Source organism: Typha latifolia, chromosome 1 (genome assembly GCF_019914945.1).
Source record: "Typha latifolia isolate L0001 chromosome 1, TyphaL0001v2, whole genome shotgun sequence".
In the NCBI taxonomy this organism is placed as follows: domain Eukaryota; kingdom Viridiplantae; phylum Streptophyta; class Magnoliopsida; order Poales; family Typhaceae; genus Typha; species Typha latifolia.
The window spans coordinates 22,226,813-22,251,157 of record NC_133086.1 but is presented as its reverse complement, the minus strand read 5'-3'; the positions used below and the strand labels follow the sequence as shown (position 1 = coordinate 22,251,157).

At 35.2% G+C, this 24,345-nt stretch overlaps 2 protein-coding genes across 7 annotated transcripts; one reads left to right on the top strand and one right to left on the bottom strand.

The window, feature by feature from the left end:
• Positions 1–1,291: 1,291 nt before the first annotated feature.
• Positions 1,292–7,569, top strand: LOC140789556 (O-fucosyltransferase 24-like). Of its 3 annotated transcripts, none has more exons than XM_073139308.1 (7): positions 1,292–2,086; positions 2,183–2,351; positions 3,872–3,961; positions 4,038–4,321; positions 6,337–6,595; positions 6,693–6,844; positions 6,957–7,569. In XM_073139308.1, exons 1-7 carry the CDS (start codon positions 1,605–1,607, stop codon positions 7,006–7,008), a joined length of 1,488 nt encoding a protein of 495 aa, XP_072995409.1. In that variant the 5' UTR covers positions 1,292–1,604; the 3' UTR covers positions 7,009–7,569. The 3 variants fall into 3 exon arrangements, with proteins under 3 accessions (XP_072995409.1, XP_072995418.1, XP_072995400.1); XM_073139317.1 differs by having other exon boundaries at positions 6,693–6,866; XM_073139299.1 differs by having other exon boundaries at positions 6,693–7,121.
• On the bottom strand, positions 2,813–23,350 carry LOC140789531 (uncharacterized). Of its 4 annotated transcripts, XM_073139262.1 has the most exons (22): positions 23,127–23,350; positions 22,150–22,267; positions 20,250–20,437; positions 20,051–20,158; positions 19,862–19,926; positions 19,513–19,569; positions 19,170–19,275; positions 16,777–16,860; positions 15,538–15,684; positions 13,929–14,057; positions 12,729–12,796; positions 11,450–11,483; positions 11,294–11,378; positions 9,770–9,837; positions 9,586–9,699; positions 9,469–9,504; positions 9,229–9,315; positions 8,580–8,671; positions 8,291–8,446; positions 7,014–7,094; positions 3,008–3,083; positions 2,813–2,921 (listed from the first exon to the last, which is right to left on the bottom strand). In XM_073139262.1, the coding sequence occupies exons 1-19, from the start codon at positions 23,274–23,276 to the stop codon at positions 8,350–8,352; spliced, it is 1,833 nt and encodes a 610-aa protein (XP_072995363.1). In that variant the 5' UTR covers positions 23,277–23,350; the 3' UTR covers positions 2,813–2,921; positions 3,008–3,083; positions 7,014–7,094; positions 8,291–8,349. The 4 variants fall into 4 exon arrangements, with proteins under 4 accessions (XP_072995363.1, XP_072995371.1, XP_072995386.1 ...); XM_073139270.1 differs by lacking the exon at positions 7,014–7,094; XM_073139285.1 differs by lacking the exon at positions 19,513–19,569.
• Positions 23,351–24,345: the final 995 nt, after the last annotated feature.

The window sequence follows — 24,345 nt, the reverse complement described above, 5'->3', positions numbered from 1 at the left end:
TTTGTAATTAAGATATATATAATTTGGTTAAATTTTGTATAAGATAAATTATGTGATAAGTTATGGGTGTAATAAAATTATACATTTTTTTTAGTAAGATCTATATTATAATTAACATAGGTATTCGTATTTTAATAATCAAACACAAATTCTAACATAAATTTGTTCAAGTTAATTATTATATTTTACAATCAAATAATAAAATACGACTAAAATTATAGATATACCTGATTCATATTTAAGATGTATGTATAAAACTATCCTTAAAATATCTTAATACAAAAACCAAAAGAAACCTTTAGAATAAGTAAAATCTAGCTAATTACATTGAAGCCCACCAGGCGTTTCAATCTAATCACCTGGTAATATATAAAAAAAATGTTAAATTCATATTATTGGAAACAACAAAAAGGACGTATATAGGACGACGAATAATACAAAAGAATACAACCTCGTATATTTAATATCAAGACTTTATATTATACTCTACTTATTAAAAGGGCTTTTGACCATAAATATTACAGCTAACTGCTGATAAAGATGATAGGAATCTCCTACAAACCCGAGCACGTGGCATAGATTATTAGATTACTCGATTAATTAATTACCAAGCTGTTGGGTTTGATTCTTTCTATTCGATTAAGCACATAGCAGCCATGCCACGTTCACTCGGCCAGAGAAAACTTATTAAGCTAACACGTTTACTTAATTATTGTTAATTAAGAACGCCTTATTAATTATTTACCTTGGTGGATCGTAACAAAGCTATAGTGCTCGGTTGTCTCTTCGAAATAATACTGGCGAAAGCGATGCACATTATTGCATATGCATTCCAGTTTCCAAGTCAACATATAGGTTCCGTTAACGTGCAAGCTCGTCCCAGTTAGTCCCCACTAGTTGGTGAGAGAGCCTTTTCTTCTATTTATCTCTTTAATTCTCTTTCTCTTCTCATAGAATTAAAGGAAACAGCTGAAACATTCTAGGAAATCTAAAGCTTTACTTCTTGAGATCAATTACAACGCAACTACATTGAAACCAAAGCTGCGTTTGGGAGTCAGTGTGCATGTGTGTAACGATGGAGTCAGTGTAGCTGTGGACTTGTCTGTTTCTGATTGGCTGTAAATCTTAGTAGCCAATCATGAGCTGGCAAGTAAGTCAATGCAAGAAACTCATGCACTCAAGAGGAATCGACATACAATGTTCTACCTCGATCTACGTTATTTACGTACGTACGTACGTACGTACGTGGATTTCTCCTCTTTTCACCCCAAGTTTAGGAAAAGAGTTTTTTTTTATTTATTTTTATTTTTTAAGTACAGGCATAGAACTCGACCCCAGATGAAGAACATATGAATCACTTTAATAACAGAGTCGTTGGCACCGAACGAATCATATGAACTATAAAGTAAGCAGTGTTGGTGACGTCTCACCCGCTCTCAAATCCATCACTTTCCTCCTTCGCTTTCTTTCTCCTGCTCATTATTCTCTTCTTCTTCCTTCGCTCTTCTCACACCCTATTCCTCAGCAATGAAATGATCATATATTTGCCACTCAACACTTAATACTAAGCCAAGGGCCAAGAAGTTGTAGTTATATACTACGCCATGTCCGGCGCCTCTCCGTCTTATATCTCTGTCATCCAGAAACCCATCCATCTCAAACTGAAACATCCCAAGTCTTTGCCTCCATGCAAACTCCTCCTCCCCAGCCCTCGCCGCGCCGGCCGGTACTTCCTTCCCTTATTCGCCTTCTTCGCCTTTATCAACATCTCCCAAGTGCTCCTCCCCCCTCTCGCTTGCACGAAGTACCTTCACCGCCTCGGCCCGAGATCGCATGCGCCGCCCCTCGGCGAGTTCTGGACGTGGGCGCGGTCTGGGGTGCCGCGAGTCCGACCATGCATACAGTTCAGTGACTCGTACCGCAACTCGTCGGAGGGAAAGGTAAAGAAGTACATGATGGCGGTGGTGTCGGGCGGCCTGAACCAGCAGCGCCAGCAGATCATCGACGCGGTCATCGTGGCGCGGATTCTGAGGGCCGTGCTCATCGTCCCGGTGCTTCAGGTCAACCAGATATGGGGAGATGAGAGGTGGTGTACGTTTGATATTTAGAACTGAGTTTCGTTCCAATGGCGATCGATCGGCTCTTCTCAATTCTCACTTGGGGAGATGTTTGTTTAGTGCAGTGAATTTGGTGACATATTTGACGTGGGGCATTTCAAGAAGACGCTGAAGGATGACGTGGCAGTGGTGTCCTCGCTGCCGGCGACTCACCTTATGAGGCGGCGGGTGAGAGCGCCGGCGATGCCCTTCAATGCCGGTGAGGAGTGGGTGAGGCACAACTACGTGCACAAGGTTTGATTCTTTTCCAATTTCTTTTTTTCTTTTTCTTGAGCTAGTTTATTAGGATTTGGGTTCAAGGATCCAGAACCGTCCATGCTCGACTTTCTTAGTTTAGATCAAGGATAGTGACATTAACAGACGTCCTATATGCATTATTTTCATCAGAAAGTAGCTACGGTTGCTATCTTTGACCAATGGGAAGACAAAGTAGCAATCATCTATCTGGTCCAGTGTCTCTAGCAGCTTGAGTTATCAAATCGAAACACTGAGATAGCCTGGCAGCACTACATTGGACCTTTTGTTTTCAACGAAAAATTTAACACCAAATGGTTCATCCATTTAGATTCCACCCATAAATGCACCATCATCCTCAAAAACAGCCAACCACTGTAACTATAGACAATTTGGATCAGTCCAAACACAGCTTGCGCAGTGGGTTTACCAACAAAGGACTTCACTGCAAACACTAGGCATTGTCATAGAAATAATAAATTACTTTCAAAGATTCTCGCTATCAGATACAATTAGTATGTGATTGCTGGATTCCAGAGAATGTGATCACATGCGACAACTACACATAACCTACAAAATATGCATTTCACAAGACTTATTGGCATCAAGTAGCATGGCCATGGTATCATTAGAAAGAACCATAGTAAAAGTTGTACCTATAAACCTTGAGGAGCTGTTCGTCCTGCATTTCTGGTACAGAAACTGAAGAGGCATATGCGACGATCTGATATACTGCAGAGAATTATGTTCTATTAACCGGGATACAAAAATGATCATAATATTTCTGTTATTTATATAATACAGAAAATTATTTTGACTTTCTTACTGCTTGAATTCTTAAAAGTGGAAGCCAATATACTCGATTCTTTTTAAAACAACTAGTAGAGAGTTCTAGAGTACTTCTACATTGCCAATAATCTTAGATCTCAATGAAGTTATGTGTTGGCTTAGTATCGTTGGGTGGCAAAGTTAATGCAACTGAACAACAACAAGACAAGTAATTCAGCAACAGGGAGAAATTCTTGGTCCTTATTTAGCTTCTAAATTTAAGAACCATCGAAAAAGATTCTTAACAAAAGTATGATATAATAGGAATTCCTGTACTAATTAAAGACGAAAAATGGAGAATACCCCTAGGCATATTTTTGTAACACTCAAAATGGATTTTAAACAGAGCTATTAACTACAGAGGTGTATATGCAATAATAAAGAACAAAGACTTGCATGCAAATTAAATAGAGTTCAGGTACAACAGACTTTTCATAACAAATATTTATCTGTTGCCCTCCCAATGTTTTAGCATCTAAAACAGTGATCTGCTCATGTCAAGAGAAATTACTCCTACTTCATTTCAGAAAATATTAAAGTTTCTTCAGTAATACGTACCTAATATGTACTTAATTATCTATTCTTGCTTATACTGAGTGAGGAGAAAACAACTTCTACAGAGATGTATACGGTATCATACTACAGCATATTTCCCAAATCTAACCTATGAATATATGGTATGTGTACGGCAGCTTAGCAGGGACAGCATCTTGCTTCTGAAAGCTTTTGACTCAAGACTGGCAAACAATCTTACCTCTGATTTACAAAAGCTAAGGTGCAAGGTAAGTCCTTTCATGGTTCTTGGAGCCACTTCAGACTTCAGAGTGAATATATGGATTAATTAGATAACTTCTATAGGTGGCTTTTGAGGCTTTAAAGTTCCAACCATGGATTCATGAGCTTGCAGACAGATTCGTCAAGAGGATGTCAGAAGAGGGACCATACATGGCCTTGCACCTAAGGCTAGAAAAGGATGTCTGGGTAAGAACTGGTTGCAGCTCAGGCTTGGGTAAAAAAGCAGACCTTGTAATTGCTGATGAACGAGCCTCCAAGCCCCAATTCCTCACATCCCGCACTAAGCTCACAGCTCAAGAGCGCTATCATGCTGGGCTATGCCCCCTAAATGCCAAGGAAATTTCCAGGTGCACACCATAGACATTTTTTTCTTCCTCTAACCACTGACTAGTATAGTATCTGCCTATCTGGTGGGAATTCACCATTGTGGATTAGCAATTCATTTGTTTCACAAAATAAGTTTCATACCCAATAGCAAAAAAGCCAGCAATGGTCACTACAGAAAGATATAATGCCACCTGTATGTGATAAATGAGCTAGGGATAAAAGAAGCTGAGGATGGGTCAAAACAGAAGTACCAAATGGTCAATATGAAGAATACTCCCTTGAAATCTACCAATACCAATTTGTTAGAAACCTCAATGAGCACTAACAGATTATGCAACAAGCAAGATTCAAATTATTAGCAGGAAATTTCTATCTAATGTGGAGTATCTACATTGAGAGATCACCCAAAACTCCAGAAGTCCTTTCCTATGGCCAAGTCAACAAGTTTTCATCTTCATCCTTTAACTTCATTTGTAAGTGGACATTCCTCCATTTTCGGGTAGCCAAGGTTCAACATGTAAAATTTTGATACATTCAATGCTAGCATGCACATTACCTAACTTCAATAGTCTTGTCTAGCTCAAATATATTAATATTATTGCAACTAAAATTTTGCAAATGTCACTTTAGTACGGACTCTTTAATCCAGAGGACTGGACCTTGGATTAGATTCTTCCAAGATAGATTTATCTTAGCCTTCGCCAATGGTTGTAAACTGCAACAATTGAGATTTTGTATAACTGACAACAAGAACTTCTGAAGCCAAATCGGGCAACAACTACTTCAAGCCAACATGTTGAGATAAAGTCTTCGTCCTAAGAAATGTCATATACTATTAAAGTTCCAACTGAAAATGGTGTCACATTCATGGAAAAGGAATCCTAATCCTAATGCTGATCACCTCATATATAACATATTCTCTAGCCTTTTGAATATTGTAAATTGAATGCGGATATTCCATTTATGAAAAAATGTTGGCATTAGATAGGATATATGCTTGCACAGAGATTTTCTTCTTTGGAATGCAGCCTAAGGATATAATAGAAACCATATTCAAGGATTCATAAATTTCCTACCAGTATCCTAAGTATTGTTCCATGATGTAGCATCAGCACTGCATCATAGCTATATCACTTGATGTAGGATGCATGGGGTATATGATGAAAACGGGTAGGAGTAAATCCAACCCAATCCAGTTCCGTATCTGAGTTTTGCTGGAAATGGGTTGAGTTTTTTTATCCCTCATGATATACAAATTCATATCTATGTCGTGATATCCAAATTCATATCTATATCTGAATAGTCTATGCAGATTTGGATATGAGTTGAAAAATAATATTCAAATCAATATCCGTATATTATTTAATTTAAAATTTTAGGAAAATAATGATATAAAAACTTTTTGTATACTTTAATATAAATCTCTAATCTAGTTTCACATATATTTACTTTTTGTCAATAGATTTCAATAATTATATCACAAATTTTTATACACTCAGAAAATAAATACAGATATATCCAATATCCAGTCCGTATTTATAGCTGTACTTAGCCAATGTGGTAATTAAGGTCACTCTTCGTTCAATATCCAATCCGTATATGTATCCGCAAAAAAAATATGGATACAGATATGATTTACCACTATCTGATTCATATTCAATTCAGTTTCACCCCCTAATGGGATAACATGCAGCTTAAGAGCACCGTTGGGGGATCATAATGTGAGATAATTAGTCGAGTGACCCTAGATAGTATTGGAATTTGTTGATCATTCTTAGAATGAATACTGCTTTGCTAGTGCAATTTCTCTTTGCTAATAAAGAGACAAAAAAGTTATATAAGTAATACTTAGATACAAGACAAAATAGTTAATGGAAACTTACTATACATATGCAGCAATTCTGTTTATCCTACATCTTTAGGTGGTTATGTGTTTCCAATTCATGGCTAAATTTCCATCACATACAAATAGCTTTATCTAACAATTGTCAATCTCAACAAAAAGCATAGTTACTCATTATTTGTCTACTTTCAGGATGCTCAAAGGACTTGGTGCCTCTAAAAATACAAGGATTTACTGGGCTGGGGGTGAACCATTTGGAGGCCAAAAAGCACTTGAACCGCTAAAATCCCAATTTCCCCAATTATTCAATAAATGGAACCTAGCAAGACCTGGTGAACTTGATAGTCTTCAACAGAAACCATCTGTTCTTGCCGCACTAGATTATGAGGTCTGCCTCAAGAGTCAGTTCTTCATGGCAAGCCATGGAGGAAACATGGCAAGTTCCTTACAGGTACATATCAATTTTAATGGAACAAAACAATCTATAGATTAGCAGGAAAAGTGGATATTTCAGTTTTACTAATCCTATTTATCTAATTATTGAGCAGGGTCATCGGACTTATATGGGTTATGGAAAGCATATCAGGCCAAACAAGAAACTTTTGGTGCATTTATTCTTGAACAGGACCCTAAGTGATGGTGAAATAAGGAAGAAAATAATGGAAATACATACAGAGTCTTCAGATTCTACTTCATCATTGTATATTAATCAAAACAGAGATGTAGTTGCTTTTCCGATACCACATTGCATGTGTTTAAAAGAAGCATAAGTTTAAGTTGAAAAGTTTTCTAACATTAGTTTGCACATGCAGTAAGCACATTGCGAGGTTGAGAATGTACTCAAATTTCCAGAGTTGTCGGTGAATTACCTGCGGAAGTTACCTTTTACTAAAGACGGTTACATTACAAAGATTATTCACTCAAGAATAATTTTGGCGGTGATCCACTGTCTGTCCAGAGTACCAACAAAAAGAAAAGGAGAAAGGGAGAATCAAATCAAGAAGTTCCACAAACAATTAAAGGCATACATAGGACTTTCCGACTATAAAGATGTGATAGTATCAAACGGTAGATTGCACTAAGAAAAATCAAGGAAAGAGAATTGAATCACATACAGATATACAATCTTGTTCTAGTATTAGATCATAAGCAATGGATGATTTCAGTACAACCATCTTTACATAGAGAAAGTAGAGGCAGTAGGACAATGATTCAGAGATCTCGTTCTGGTACAGTTCACTGACATCTATCAGCTTTGGCTTCATATCTATTATTAGTTTTTCTGTCTTAGTTGTTACAGTTTGATTTATTTCTGTGAGGATGATGTTAAATCTCTTGAAAATGTATTTTGCATGTCAGAAGTTCTAGAAATGTAAGAATTAAAATAATGGATGGTGCTTAACTATGAAGCTAATCATTTTCAAATTCTTCAGCAACCTACCATGTGAAAGGTTGGCAGTTTGCATGTGACATTGACAGGAGAAACCAAAAGATGATTCTATATCTCCTATATTTCCTTCAGTTAAAAATTTAGGACACTTCATCTCTTGGGCTTTGGATCCTCTCCAGTTCTCCCATTTAAGTTTTCTTGAATCTTGCTACAACTCACTAGAAGCAAGACAAAACAACATATCATCATGTTGTTGACAGGTATCTTAGTTGTTCAGAAACCCTTATTTCTTGTTGAGATGTTAAAAGTTTGACTCATCTAAATGGTAATTTGCTGTTTAAATGGAATGTTATAAGTACTTACAATTGTCCCAAAAAATAAAGCACATCTCATTATCCAAATGAACCCCAGATGGTGTAAAGATGAAATTCAAAAAAAAAAAAACTAGAGCTCCAGATCTTCCGTTTGCTATGATCCAGGGTTTTACAAACAGGATTAGAACAATCGAGGGTCATAAGTTCCCCATCTCATGTGCTAATTCAGGTCAGGGTCAATCTTGGGACAACTTGTAACATTTTCAGGCTCGGTCCCTGGTAGAGGAATTACCTGGCTTGGCCCGTACAGGCCATCAGTGGTCCTAGCGGCATGCGCAAGGTTCGGTTAATAGAGTAATCCTCCATAGTCTAAGGGGGAGTAGGAAAGATTCAAGAAATAAAATAAGTTTAAGATAAAAATGATTGGTAACTATTTACTTACAGTTGTTGAAAAATAAACTGGTTGATGCTTATATTGAAAATTTCTCTCGTTGATGCCATTCAGTCCTTGTAATCTAAACCAGCTCCATACTTCCATGCTTCCATGTACCGTCTCCATTCATATTTGTTCTTTCCTGGAAGGTATTCCACCCATGGCCTTGGAGGAAAAAAAAACAAGTGATGTATCAGAGGAAGGGCTCTTCGAAGGTCATGTGGTAAGCAACACCAAAATGTAGCAGCCGCATATAACTAGATATACCATATAAAGGGTAGATACTTTACGTCTTTACCTAATGATGGGATCGATGAAGCTTGAAAGAAATGTGTAATGGCCAAGCATCACAAAATGAACAAACCAGTCAAGGATCACACCAACTCCAACCTAAATAAAGCATAAAGAAAGAAAGATTTTCACAAGCATATATGGTAAACAAAATATGAACCATTCATTTGATGATTTGATCATTACATACCCCTTAAATTAAGAATGTATTTTGTATGACAGCTAAAAACATAGAACCCTTTATGGTTCAAGAAATTGGGTTATTAGTAAAAATAAATTCTCTCAAAGATGAACAAGGGGAAGTGGTACATGGCTACACAAAAAAATAAAACTTGCCTCTTACACAAAAAAGAACTTGCTTATACAAACAAAAGGCAACAATTATTATCAGTCAAAGACAACACATGACACATCTCTGTGCGCCGTGACAGGGTGTTAGCACTCATCAGGAGGTTCATTGTGCCACATTGTCCTATGCTAGACATAAAAACATGGTTTCACAATAGTATTTTAAAGAATGCTGCTCTTTAAGTGAGTGGATACCAACTTTCAAAAAAGAAATCAGACCACCAACATTACTAAGAGTGACTTGCTAACAAAAAGTCAAACAAAGCAAGAAAAGGAAGAAAGTGCAACAAATATAACCATTAATTTACCTGCCTAAATATTGAAGGTAAGATCAGAGGTTGGGCTAGCATCACTAAACCCAAAGTCTTCACTAAAGGCCCAAATTGGATTACATCCTACAAAGGCACAGTTATATCAATTTACATTTGCCTTGTGCTACAGGAGATCATGCATATCATAGGATAAATAATTTCAGTAGTTTTGGAACTAGAGACATGAGAAAATCAGAAAAAAGAAAAAAATCAAAGTTGGTTTTCTCAACTACAAACCTGAAGAAATGGCCGAAGTACTGAACCCCCAAGCTTCTGATGAAATATTATTGAGATTAGACAAAACACTTACGGATATAGACTTAAAGGAATTTTAAGCAAAAAATGCTAATTTACCTTCATGGACTGAAAATTCACATAAAGAAGTTCATTGATAAAAGTTGATGAAACATTGGCGTCTGGCCTTGCTGACATTGCTCTCTGGAACAACCATGATGCACTTAAATTTGGCTGCAACAAGGAGAATTTATAATAAGGTCTATGCATCAGAGTAGATTAGTCAAATTATTGGAATACTAACCATGTAAGGATTTAGCAAGCACAAACTTTGCGCATCCAGGAAGTCTCCTGCCATTGCTTCATATATACCTTAATATCCAACAAACCAAGAGGAATGTTAGCCTGTCCAGCAGTCTTAAGTGCAACTTTTATGATCATTGAAACAATTGTATACATCTAGTACACCCTAAATATATAAGCACATGTTTGGATACTTTGTTTTTCCTTTTCATTTAGAGTTTTTTCTTCATTGATATGAGATATGAGGTTTAGAATCAGCTCTGCCTTCTCTGTTTCGAAATAACATCAGCTTGATTGTTGCTTTCTATTAGATGAATTTCTAACTAATACTGCAAAAAATAACTGAGGGAAGCCACCAAAAGTTTCTCAGTAGGGTGAAATTGGACAACAGACTTAATCTCTGGTCGGATTATTTCAAAGCAATGGGATCATTAAATCGATTCTAAAAGTGCAAAAGTCTTTGGGGAAGCCACCGCTGTAAAACATCGTCACCACCCAAGGCCCCTCTGGTTGAATTATTTTTCATTTAATGAGTGTACACCTATACCTATGCAAGCTTTGAGCAGACCTGTTCCTCCATTATTATTCAGGAACCAAACAGAATATAAGTAATTTATTTGACCTCATCTCATTACAAGGTTCCTAAGGGAACCTTTTTAATGGGCCAAGTCCAATAAAGCTAGATAACTGGTTAACAAGGCAGCCGGCTTGAGCTAGGCTCTTCTTTATCAATGAGTTTTTAGTCCATTAAAACACAAAGTTATCTCATTTCCTTGATTTAATCCCTCTAACAAGTAACAACAGAGTCACAACTTTACTTCTCAATAGAAGTGAATCTCTATTGTTATTAGGGATAGATTACCTATTACTTCATTTTTCTGAAAGAGTCAGTTACAGACTCTTAATGTTTGAATTTCTCTATGAGATCTACAATGTACACATTTACTACATGTATCTTCTAATTGAGTGACATTTGCACAAGGGAACTAACATTTGAAGGATCCTTATAGAGTCTAGATCATTTTAAGTTATAATTAGAGAAGACTGTTTTAGACTCTGAAATAAAAGAACCCTCTAAGGAAACCTCTGGATTCATATTTGCATCTCCAAATATGATTTGGCACTTCTTGTATAACTAAATTGTGAATCAGTGAAGCCCTAAGAGGTTAAATGATAGGATAATACTTATTTGGTTTTTTACAGATCCTGTAGAAGTCAAGAACTAGTTAGACCATAATATATACTCTGCAATTGCTTGTGCTCCAAGTTAAACGTGGATTACAATTACATTATAATGACTGAAGGTGTAAACCACAGCCATCTGCTACCTTCTGATAAATCTGGATCTAAATAAATTTTGGCCTGAAGGGACACATATGACCTTACTTTAGGTTGTAAACATAAAATGATGCTTCTGAATTTACTGACACATATGACCCACCAGATATTTTCTGCATCCAATTTCCAAGTAAGAAAGAGAACGAACACAAACATTGAAGATATTGACTTAATTAGCCTTATGTACCAGTTGACAACCGGTCTAGGTGTCTTGTCATGCTACCGAAACCTCCAAAAGAAACAGGTGACTGGATTCCACTGGCATCACCGACCTGCAGTACTATTCTTGAGAAGTAGTTACAGGGTAAGGAATACTGAGTATATAGGAAACATCATCATATACCTGTAAGATACGATCAAATGCTGCAGGCAAGGGGCTGTAAAAATATGACAAGAGAGAGAGGTTTCAGATACAATAAGCATCAAGCATATTCTCATGTTGCAATAGATTAGCAGCTCTGATCATCACGATAGATGAACAATAAAGTAATAAACAATTGAACACCCAATACTAAAGCTTTCAACATTACGAAATAGATGGATAAATTTTAACTTTTCTGTATTAAACAATTGAACACTCAATACTTAAGGTTTCAACATTACAAAATAGCGGATAAATTTAACTTTATTTGTATCAACAGTTATTCCACTATGTGACAAATAAACCATTTTATTGAATGTATTCAACTTAAATGTTTTCTTGTGGCATTTGGACTAATGTTAAAAAGTTTTAGGAGTCTTCTTATAAGACCTCAAGTAGCACAGAGCTTGTAAAAGAAGCAAGGCTTATAAATACAGTACTTGCTTCAGTAAAAAAAGTCAACGTTTACTACCTTCAAGACAAGGTAGACTACTCAAAAACCCTTTTCCATATAGGAGAATCAGAGCTTGCAGATTATCAGATCATAAAAAAAAAAGAACTTTAAGTAAATATTAAAACAGATTTTGGTTAAGAGTGGCTAAAAGTAATGGTACGTCCACTTCATTAAAGAAATATAGGCACTAATCCTATTGCGAGAAAATTAAGGTGACTAGAAGTCCCCTTGGAGTCAAGTGTACTAGGTTAAGATGATCGCAAATGATTTGATCTTGAACACTATTACTAGATAGAAGTTTACTATCTGAGGATGGCTAATCTTGTTAAGAGATATCCTGAAACCAATAAAAGGGCTGCAATAAGATTTTCATACAATATCTCTAATGAGTGCTAAAATTGCTGCTAGCCTGCAAGTACTCCAAGTCTTTTCCATTGACCAACAACACCGAATAGCATCTCTTACAGAGCAGCATTGATTTTCACAAGTTGCTAATATACAAGTTCGATGTATATATCATCATATCAAACCTATGATTCATTCTCTGGAGAGCCAAGAACTTTTAACTAAAAACTAAGGTTGTCATACCAAGGTAGTGGAAAATTGATAAAACCTTGCAGTTAATAATTAATATCATAATGTACTCAGCTTTTTCAGCGATAAGTTTGGAACAAGAACCTGAATAAGTGCAGGAATAACAGAGAGAATATTTCTACACATCAAGGTATATTTGACATTAGTAATGTCCAAATAAGAAGCAAAAGGAAAAGAAAAGTTCATTCCAATATAAAGTTGCCACCACATTACCTATCACGATAAGTAGGAAAAATTCCAAAAATGACTCTTAGTATTTCCAATTTTTCGAGGGAGGTTCCCTATAGACAATAACATTGTAATAAATCACTTAAATGTCATTGAGACTATATAAGGAGAATAGTAAGTGGAAATGTAATAGCGGAAATGTAATAATCTAAAAATAAAATAAAATGGAGTCAGTTTTCAAGTCGAATATGATGATGACAAGATGATATTGTTATATGATGTATAACTTGTGATGAAATATCACCAGTCACAGGGAATATTGCCCATATTTGCCAGAGTTGAGAAGGCAAGGGAGAGGTCAGAGGCCTGTCTCGTGCACATGTGTGTGTATGAGTAAGTGAGAGAGAGAGAGAGTAAGCATGTCTGACTGTCTGTGTATGAAAGTGTATGATTGAAGGAAGGAAACGGAGTTATAAGAAAATCTGGTGTATTGACTTGAATTCGAGCCATATCCAATCTGCAATGTGACTAACGGTTTGGGCCCTCTTGGCTTACTATTTCCTCCAGAACAATCCAACTTACTAATTTTGGTGTGCTTTCAGATCATCCATAACTGAGATGGATCATTTGGGACTGAAAGTTGTATATTGCTAGTATCTATAATAAAAACTCTGACATCTTGCGCGTTGTCACATTTTCCTGAGAACTTTACGAGGCATATAATATTACAGGAAACATTATGAAGTGTGTGTACTCCTTTAAATATTTGCAAAGCCCTGCCAGCTTCCATCTCTGCAAATGTATTTTCCATCTTAAGATGCTTTGAAGTTTGAACTAGTGTTCTCCTTTCACAAGGCATCATCTAACAAATCACCTCTTAAGACAAAGTCCGTCTTTTATTAACACACTATATGGCAACTTTGCAAACCTGCAACTACAATTGTATATACGGCCAGGGGAAACAATATTTTTTCCGCAAGAACATTACATCACAGAATTGTTTTTACTACATTCATATCTTTGTTTTTGTTAACTGAAATTTCATGAAACACAGATCCCTCTAAGTACAAATTGTAGATCAAACCTTCACCAGATCTGCTTAGAATGTGAACTTAAAGACTACCATCATGAACCTAACTTATACAATAATGGGATTCTAAAAGCTAAATTTCCAAAATAGTCTAGCAGTGTACAGAAATAATTAGAAACATACTGCAAGGGATATAACAAAGACTGAGCACTAACCTGATAAGCTGGCATAAGATCCCAATACTCCTCTAAAAGCTCTTCCAATTTTGGCCCTCCAAGTTGTGCATCCACATAAGTGAACATATAAGTAGTTCGATCTGTTGGACCAGTACCAGCAGGAAATGCCTAGAAGACATTCAGATTAGACCAACAATGAGATATTTAGATATACCCATTTTATGCAAGAAAAGGATGTTGCTAAAATACAATTGAAAAAAGGCATGGCATAGTGAATAAATTTATTTCAAGGAAAAACCATTCCTTCAGCAAATTCATCGGAGCGGATGGAATCACAAATTCATGAATATGATGCATGTACCAATGATCAATTTGTTGTTTAGTTAATGAATGAATAAGTGATTCTGAATGAACATTGTATTCAATTTTCATGGATAACCTTAAACCCTTCTAAATTATATATTCTACATATAAAATATATTTTACATTACAAAAATAATTAAGTATATGGGTAAATTGTATATAATTTTATTATTATAAAGAAGAGATGTGAATGCATTCTAATATATTATTTAAATCAATAAAAATATATGACTATAATTTGAATATATTTTAATTATATAAAGTATTGTTTTATTAATATTCATACTTTTCTACATTTAATCCTACATACTTAGTGCTTATAATTTTACGCAATTGAAAATTTCGATACAATCCAAGCGAACGATACAGCTGATACGACCGATTTGGCCAATACAAATCGTTTTTTTTTTTTAAGGCTGACCCTGATCCTGATTTTTTGAACCTATTGGTTTAAATAGTAAAAGTATTATTTTATCTTTGAATAAAATTTTAATTAGATAAAATATTGCTTTATTAATATTATACTTTCAATGTTATTAATATGAAAATAATTTTAAATATTAAGATATTCTATAAATATATTTTTATTATATCCAATAAAAAATTAGATTATTAAATAATTTTAATATATATATGTTTAAGTATTTAGGATAAAATAATATTTAATAATAATACTTTTTAAAATGTACTTATTTTCATGGAATATTAAATTATTGATATTTATACCTTTTAAGTTAATTATTTCTTTAGTGTAAAACACAAAATTATTATAAATATTATTTAATTATAGATATGTCTTTATTATGTCCAATTAAATATTATTAAGCAATTTTTCATATATATACTTATGTTTAATAATTTATGTTTAAGAATATATAATTAAAAATATTAATAATAATAAGTTATTGGGCAATTTGTCCCGCTCAATACATTTGCTAACTAAACAAGAGATTGATGGTTGATTCCACTCAATTTCTGATGATACAATCCAATGCATGATAACCAAGGAGGCCCTAAAGAAAAGGATGACCATAGTACTACAGTAGTAAACATTATCTGCATTTAAATAGCATCAGCTTTAGGGCACAATACAATGAATAAGGTCACAATCAAGAAAATAGATAGCACATTTCTACTGTTCATGTACTAAGTTAATGTTAGAACTTACAACTGAACTACAAATAAAAGATTACCTAAAAGACAAAGATGACTATACTATAGTAGTACAAAATCGCCTGAATTTAAATATTGTCAGCTTTAGGACACATAAGAAGCAAGAGATTACCTCCCAAAAGTACTGCACCTCTGAACTTCCAACTCTCTTCACAGATGAGCTACTAAAAACAATATCACTTGTTGTGTTCTCACTGAAACCACGAGAGCATGAGCCAACAACAAGGCATACTCCATCTGGTTTTCTACCACGGCGTATCTTTTTTTTGGGGGGTGGGGGGGAGACAAGAGAAAAATATTTGAATTAGAACTTCATTGAGCATGAAAAGATAAAATCAGAAATAAATGAAATTTGGCACACATTATATAATGTACTTGATCTGTTATCATAATTGTAATAAGTTCACAATTTGATCTTGCCTTGCTTCTTATGGTCCAGTACATAAAAAAAATAAAAATAAAGTGTAGCATCTACAAATTCTTTATTATGTTCAAATTGATGATTTGTCAATTGTACTTGCCTACATAGGATCAGACAACCAAGTAAACAGCTTGCTCTATTAATTGCTGCTCCATCTCCCTTTTTGACTTACATGAACAAGTAGCATGAATCTAGCAGCAATTTAGTTAACTAATATTGTTACTTTCCTCCACAAGCAGTGGCCTTTGTTTATGCTTGGTTTCACACTGATTCAGTGATTTGACTTCCAATCTTGATACTGTTAAGATGTATATTAAAAATATTCACTTATATATGACAAGGGATGAGTTTTCCTGCTTGTTAACCTTATTCCTTGTTGACAAACATTTATAAATTTATCAGTGTCATCCATCTATCAAACTGCTATCATTTAAGAGATTTGGTATTTTGATAAAAATGGAGATAATAATTTGGAGATGATTCCTCTTGTTTGGTTAGTGCATTAGGCACTTTTCCTCTTAAATTCTGCAACTGTCTGATACTCCTAGCTATATACACATACATCTAGATTCTCAAAGCTTCATAAACCGGTGGGATTTCTATGTGTCAGTAGGCATTTAGAACCATGTTTCCTGTTAGCTATTCAAACTTTGGATTCTCATTCCACATATAGATAATAAGACTCACAGCTCTTATCATAAGGTCCATAGAATCAAAACTATTAGATGATTCCAAAAGGTAGCTTGAGGCAAACAAGCGATTGGTGACTCTAAGATTTCCTGATCCTTCAGGGAGCAGACAGATTAATGTTGGCAATTGTATACAAGGATTCATTTCAAAACCTCGTAAAGTATTGTGTTTGACTAAGACACAAGGAAGAAAGTACATAAAAGGCATGAATGAATATGCAAGCAACATGAAAAGATATACCTGTCTAACAACTGGAGAGAAATTGCCCATACAATCAACAACTAAGCGACAAGGCAAAACCTCACCATCATTCAGTTGCAAAATCTGGGGAATACAATGAACATATTACCGTCTGACGTCTAAATGGTGCACTTGTAATTTGCAAAGCATCACGGATGAAGTGCAAGATGAACAAATTATTTGATCCATATATTAGGATTTTAGGAACTCCAAAGATAATTAATACAGGAAAGTAATGTTCACAATTTTGAAAGATGTAGGTGTCACAATTAGTACTTGCAACTCACAAGTCTTGACATACGAGTGACAAGGAGTTATATTAGTACCTCAGACTAATTCATGACACTATAGTAACCCAGATATAAGTCCATTCATAAGGTTTTCTTCTACAATAAGAAATTTGGTTATTTATAAAAATAATCTAAAGATAAAATATTGTAATGTAGATTTTAAATTTTAATACATATATTTAGACAAAAAATCAAATATTGACATACCAAAGACCAAAAAATATCTCTAAATATCCTAAAAAATTTATTAAAAATATTATAAATGTGTGCCACTGGCACAGGGGGCGTGCCACTGGCGCATGGCCGTCACTGCTACTATGTTCTTTTTCTCACAACTCATCAATTTCCATTTTTTTAGTATTATCCATTTTTCGCTCTGCGACACCATTTGTACAACTGTCAACCCGCCCATCAAATACATACATCTATCTTGAAGTAAAAATAATCACTTTTGTCCACCTTTATGAAGTACTGCACCAAGGCTGTGCCCCTCCAAGGCTCTAGCCATTTGCTAAATATCCCATGAGAGACAATTTTGCCACTCATATTTTTTTGTCATTTCAATCATACCCAGTTTCTCTTGATCCTATTTGGTTCATGGTTCCAATTCTACACTAAAATTTTGGGTGTTCTCACTATCTTTTCATGGCATGAATGCTTTCAAGCTGCAGTGTGGCAATTTAGGCCTTGTTTGCTTTGAGTTTAGGAACTCCTCTGAACTGATTCAGTAACTAAATATATTTTTATCTTTTTCATATCTAATCAAGTTTACTCTTAAAAAAATTAAGACTAAAAAATGAGACTAACTAATCGAGTTCAGGGCTTAATCTTAAACCAAACAAGGCTTTAGGATCTAAAAGGAAAAGTTCTAATGGATAAGGAACTTTAGCAATTGTATTGGAACTTTTCTCTTCTCTTGTAGAGTACCTTATTAGCTATACTTTGCATTGGTTCCTTAGAAAACACGGCTTTTCGACACTTCATTGGTCTAGACTAATTCCATTCTTATGGAAATTTCTGGGGCTTTCCCCTCATTGCATGAGCTTAAAGTATGTCTAATATGGTATAGCAACTTGTAAGCAAACTAGTTGAATAAAATGTAGTACCTCTTGCCAAAATTGGCCCTTGCTAGGAGATTGTTCACCAATTTTTGGAGTTACTTAGGTGATTAGGTGGTCAACAGTCAGTAATAAATAGTTATCAACTCAAACTTTTGCCATCTTGATAATAACAGTGAATATGATAATAAAAAGAGCAAAGTTATGTAAGATGCCCCATAGACATGTCCTTCTATTCTCAAAAAGTGATAAAGAATCTAGTGAATTCACTAAATTAACAAGAATCATGTGATGAGAGCATGCATTCTACTTTGCATATTTGTGTTACTTAAAGTACATGTATATATCATGTAGCCAAAAAAAGGTGTTTTAGGAGCCTACAATCGGAATAAGAAATTTGACATATGAAGAGCTCAAAAGCAAGGATAGCCGTGCCGGCAGCGTACCGGCACGTGGCAGGAGGGGTGCCACACGGCACCCCTCCTAATAGCTTCGCCATCGACCTCGTCGTCGAGCTTGCTGTCGCCGCTTGCCGACGCCGCTCCCGGTCGCCGTCGCCTCCGCAACTTAAGTTTTTAACCGATAAACCCCTCTCTCTCTCTCTCTCTCTCTCTCTCTCTCTCTCTCTCTCTCTCTCTCTCTCTCTCTCTCTCGATCTTTTTCTTCCCCTCCCTCAACTAGGGCACCCGACGCGAGCTCGGGAGAGCGGCGACGGCGACCAGGAGCAGCGACGGCGAAGGCCAGCGACAGCCAAGGTGGTACATTTTTCTATCCTTTTCTTACGGCACGTGCCGTGCCGTGTCGTGCCGACCGGCGGTCGGCACGGCCATCGTTGCTCAAAAGAAAACTTTTCTTGAGCATAGAAGGTAAAATGGAGCTAAATACACTAAAACTAGTAGAGGTGAAATGCTTCCCAGATTGCCGTAACGAATGCAATATCAGAATTTGAGATGAGAATTCTGCATGGTCTGAATTTCTTGCACTTAATATTTAGTGGATCACAGACAGCATTACAATCAGAATTAACATGAGGTGGTTGACTTACAGTGATGTCATCATAAACAGATATGCTAGACAAACTTTTTCCCTCAAATACTGTTCCACCTGAGGAAATAAATCGGTTCTTCATAATCTCCAAAAGTTTAGCTGGTCTGCATGGACAGAGTGATTCATGTGTTATATATAAGTCATAATTATTTTTAAGAGCAGACTGAACATCCCCTCCAGTTAAAGAAAGGAGAAAGATATCCCTGGGAAACAGGGACTAAACATTAAAAAGCAGAAATATCTTGGACAAGATTCTGATTTCCCAAACTTAATATCCTAGGATTTTTACTGAGCTGTATGAGTCTTTGAGATGAATGGTATGGAGATAATCCTACTCTAACCTAGTAGTTTTGTATTGCATGCTTCCAGACAAGAGATCAAGATGTTTCAGGCAATATCTGATGCAGATATATCAAACAGACAGTGTCAGGGCTATAATAAATGGAGGGAGAGCAGAAGTGGTGTGCTCAAGTATTTTTCACCAAATCTTTCTCTAGAATTATCTTCAGAGTTCAGATATGTTGGTTCTCGTAAGAGAATTAAAATTCTATAATTGGAGAGGAGGAAATTTTCATGTAAGAGAAGTGTTGAGAAATCTTACAACCATTATATAACTGTCCTTGTTGCTCTTATGTAGCTGCTTTAGTAATTTTAATGGTTATATCATACAGTTACAAGAGGATAACTCACGAAACTCCAAGATTAAGAATGTTCTCCACCCAAATGTCGCCTTTCTTCTCAAACCCACATCTATTCTGCAAAGGAAGCAAAATAGGGAGAAGAAAATGAAGAAGATAACTTGCTTGTATGAGTTGCATGTTATCATAGGTAAAACAGTAAAAATGCATGAATAAAGACATAAAGTTCCGAAGAATTTACAGGATTGAACTTAATTGAGGTAATCTGTTCAATTTCTTCTTCTGAGAGAATGCCAACTTGGACAAGTTCCATAAGCTCTTTTCTTGAGATATTCCAGTCTTGTTCTCTCTGTTTAACAGCATAGCAACACACATTTAATAAAAAGTAATGAAGATTACATCAGACAAACAAGCCAGGAATGCTCTAAGGACCTAAATACCCCTTTAAGGATGTTTCTTTCAACAACCCCAACCCGAAGACCTTTGAAACTCAGTGCTGTAGCAACAAATATACCCAAAGTGCCACCACAAACTAACACATCAAAGACACTTCTAGCTTTGCCACCCAGGTCTGAATAATTTGATGAACCAGAAACCCGAGAAACAACTTCATCAATTTCCTCTGAATCTGAAAATCCAAACTTATAGTAGTTAAGACTGTTTAGAATTCACACATTTAATTGGATGTATCATGAAAGGAAAATATAGAAGACAACTAAATTAACTGTTGTACAGGTCTAATGTGAAACTAACACCATGCTGGCAATTTTATAGTCGCATTTCTTTTACTCTGATTAGTGAACAGATAATAGAATTTTGATATGCTTTTTAGGCTGGTTTTGGATATGTAACAATATTAAGCCTTTGTTTGATCAGGATACAGAATCATCTGATTGATGGGCAGATTTGGCAGTTTGTGTCCTTTTGTAAGTTTTAAATCATTGGAAAATCAGAGATACAGCATATGCAACACACTACTTTATACAACATTGTTGTAAATTTCTTGCACATGACGAAGAATAAGTAATACAAAAGTTTTATCTGTAAGAATATAGGATTCAAAATTCGATTTCGAAGGTAAGAAGATAAGATTGCATCAAACAATGTTTGCATCAGCTTTTATGAAGCTGGTGATAAAATGATTTAGATCTATAAAATAGAGAAGCAGAATCAAGTATCATATATGCTATTCAGTAGACATATAAAAATTAAAGAAGCAAAGTGGCTCATTGCCTGGCTGTCTGCTTTTGTTACTGTCAATCAAAGCATGCTGGTTTCCAAAAAATGGTTAATGAGTTTGAAAAAGTTAAGCAAGGATGCTAAATTGAATGAAGGAAACTAGTTGCTCTGAGGAGTTCAAAATAATTGATACTTTGATAGTATTAAGTTAGTTATTTCAAAAAGTAGATCTCCTTTGACCCCAAATATGGAACCTCACGAGGCTTTTAGATGAATTTAGGAATTAGTAAATTTTGTTACCTACTTCCTAACTACAAGCTTAATATTTCCCTATACGTATTGGCAAAAAAAAAAATCTGAATCCATTATTGGCCAACTTTAGCTAAAACAAAGAGATGTAGTTACCACTACTGAATCATATCAACAACTACCTCAACATTAGCCAAAAAGGGAAAAGAAAAAAGATTTAAGAAGATTTTACACCTACTACCAAGTTATTAAAACTTGTAGCAATCATTAGAAAGTGTATGAGCATGGATTTTCATAATTTGTTTATTTAATCTACCACAAATTGTGTACTTAGCATAAATTGGAAGTTCAACCATAAAAAATTACATCCTGTATTATGAATCAGACTGACAATGACAAAAAAACAGAATGTTGACAATACAACTAAATAGTTCTTTCATTGGCAAATATTGACAAAAGTAGAATATAACTAATAATGTACCCACATCAACCTCCTCAATAATCATTACAATTGAAAGGAAAACTATCTAAGACATTCTAAAAATATTGAGGTTAAAATTATATAAATCTAGCAAGTCTTTAGGAAGTCTAGAGATGTTAGATGTTGATTTACTTCACTTGTGATTACAGCAGGAATGTGATTTTAGTTGTTACAAAAGACAATTGAAGAATGCAATGCATGCTACAATGCCAAATATATAAGGAAACTATTGCTGGAGATTTGATCGACATTAAGGTGAAATAACTATACAAATACTCAGCAGAAGAACATTCACCAATTCTGTAAAACATCATTAAAAGTATCTTAAACTATTCATATCTTAACAAGGTGGAGAGTAACTATAAATGGAGAAATCTTAAATAAGCAAGAAACACTAAACATTTTTACTATCATATATCTAGTCTTCAAACCTCTGGGAGTTGCACAAATACTGGACCATAATTTATCTAATCTTTTCAAAGCATTGTATGAATAAGCCCCTCCAGCACCACCAACTTCATCACTGTTGGAAATCCGTTCCATTATTCTCTACAAAATTGTGCAGTGTTTATATCCAGGTACACATGTTAGAAATGAGTAAGATGAAAAGGACATATTGGAAGAGCTGTAAACTATTAATGACTTTCATTATGCATATCAGTCAAATGAGGATATACACCTAAGAAGAAAACCAAATTCATTAAATGATTAAATCTATAAGGCCAAAAAGGTAGTGTAAGCTTAAATTCGTAAAATAACATTGTAATGTTATCATGCAAATCCCTTTTTCACTGCCAGACATGTTATTTCTTATGTATCTAGCAAAAAGAATTTAGCAACATTTATCACCATACACCAATGTCATCCCAATCTTGGGTTTCCTATTTATTCAGCTATTCGTCTATCAGATAATCTAATTCAAAATCAAGAAGGCTCAAATACTTTTTATATTGCTGACCGCTGAATAGTTCAAGTCCAACCAACAGTAAGCCATGGCATCACATAATAAGAGGACATCTGAAGTTCCAAACATGCTCAATTTGAGATCCATGTTTTAAAAAATCAACATAAAGAGATGATAACAAGCAAAAATTCCAAGCATGCTCTAATTTTGGGCTGATTTCTTTGATTTTTTTCCCCTTTCGCTCCTCTTCTGAAGCTAAAACTTCTAAAATTGGTGAAATAAAAACAAGCATTATTGTCAAGATATTGCGTAATAGTCATATCATCTCCTTTCCTTCCATCCTCAAACCCATCACACTTCACAGAGAGAGAGAGAGAGAGAGAGAGCAACTTGCGAGATCGATAGTACAACAGAGATGGAGCCCGGCAAGCGCAATTTTCTTGGAGGTCAAATCCAACAGACGAGAACATAGTTCTCGATCAACGATTAAAGAGAAAAACTTACCTGGGTTCTCGACGGGACCACAGAAGCTCTCGGAATCCGATAAAAGGATCGTTTGTTGGCCGCAATGGCTACTCTCCTCCTTTCTTGGGGGTTGAAAAGCGGAGGGAGACGATGGAATCGAAGCCCGGTTTGCTGGAGGTGGAGCAGCATGGCGACAGAGGGAAAAAAAAAAGGATTTGTCTCTCTTCCTCTTTCTTTATTGGCTTTTTAAATCCCCAACGGAAGACGATGTACGTCTGGAAGCGCGCCACATGAACGATTATTGATTTTGGTTGGGGGGGTGGCCGGGTGGCGGGGTGGGGTAGTGATTTATTGGATTCGGGTGCTTCTGCCTGGATCCAAGTTCGACCCAAACTTGAGAGGCTTGGGTTTGGATCAGGAGTGCTCAACTGGCCCGCCAACCCGAACCCCGACTGGATCCGGCCCGTAATTTTCTCACGCACCAATTTCTTAACCTCGTTGAAATCTTTGGACATGCTTTTGGCCACGGTTGATTTGGGGACATACTATATTTTTATTTTTATAAGTCAAATTTCTTCTTCTTCTTTTTCCTTTTTTTCTTTCAAATTTGACTTTTGTCACTTGAGTTTAAAAATAAAATAAAAAGTTAGTATATACATTAGGTATTTATACATGAGTAGAAATTCAAATTTAAGAATAAAAAAGTGTCATTTATTTTGTTAATTAACATCTCTCCCCAGTTGTGTATAGGAGGCATTCTATAATAAACTCTACATTCTAATCTCTTGCTTTCCTTCGTTTCTTTTTATTAGTAATATTCATTATGTTCAATTAGAGTACGAAATATATGATTTTAATATAAAATATGTTGTAATCGAACTAATATTCATGTGTCTAATTAAAATGTATTACATAATTCAACTACAAAATGCATAATTTAAATATGAAATAAGTAACTTTAGTATGTAAGACTTAATTGAACTAATGGAGGCATCCTTATGTAAGTTGACAACTATCTAGTTTCAGCTTAGAGCAACAATCGCTTAGCTCAGCCAATATCATATCTCTAATATATTAAATTAGTAAAAAAGACCCAAAATTATAATGGAGAACTTTGTTTTCTAATTAAAAAACTTTTTGCTTTAAATCGCCATTTGTTTAACTCTAATCAATTAGATAGGCACGAATATCCACTGGTTTTGGCGATTTATTGGATTCGGGTGCTTGGCCTTAATCCAAGTTCGACCCAAACTTCGGA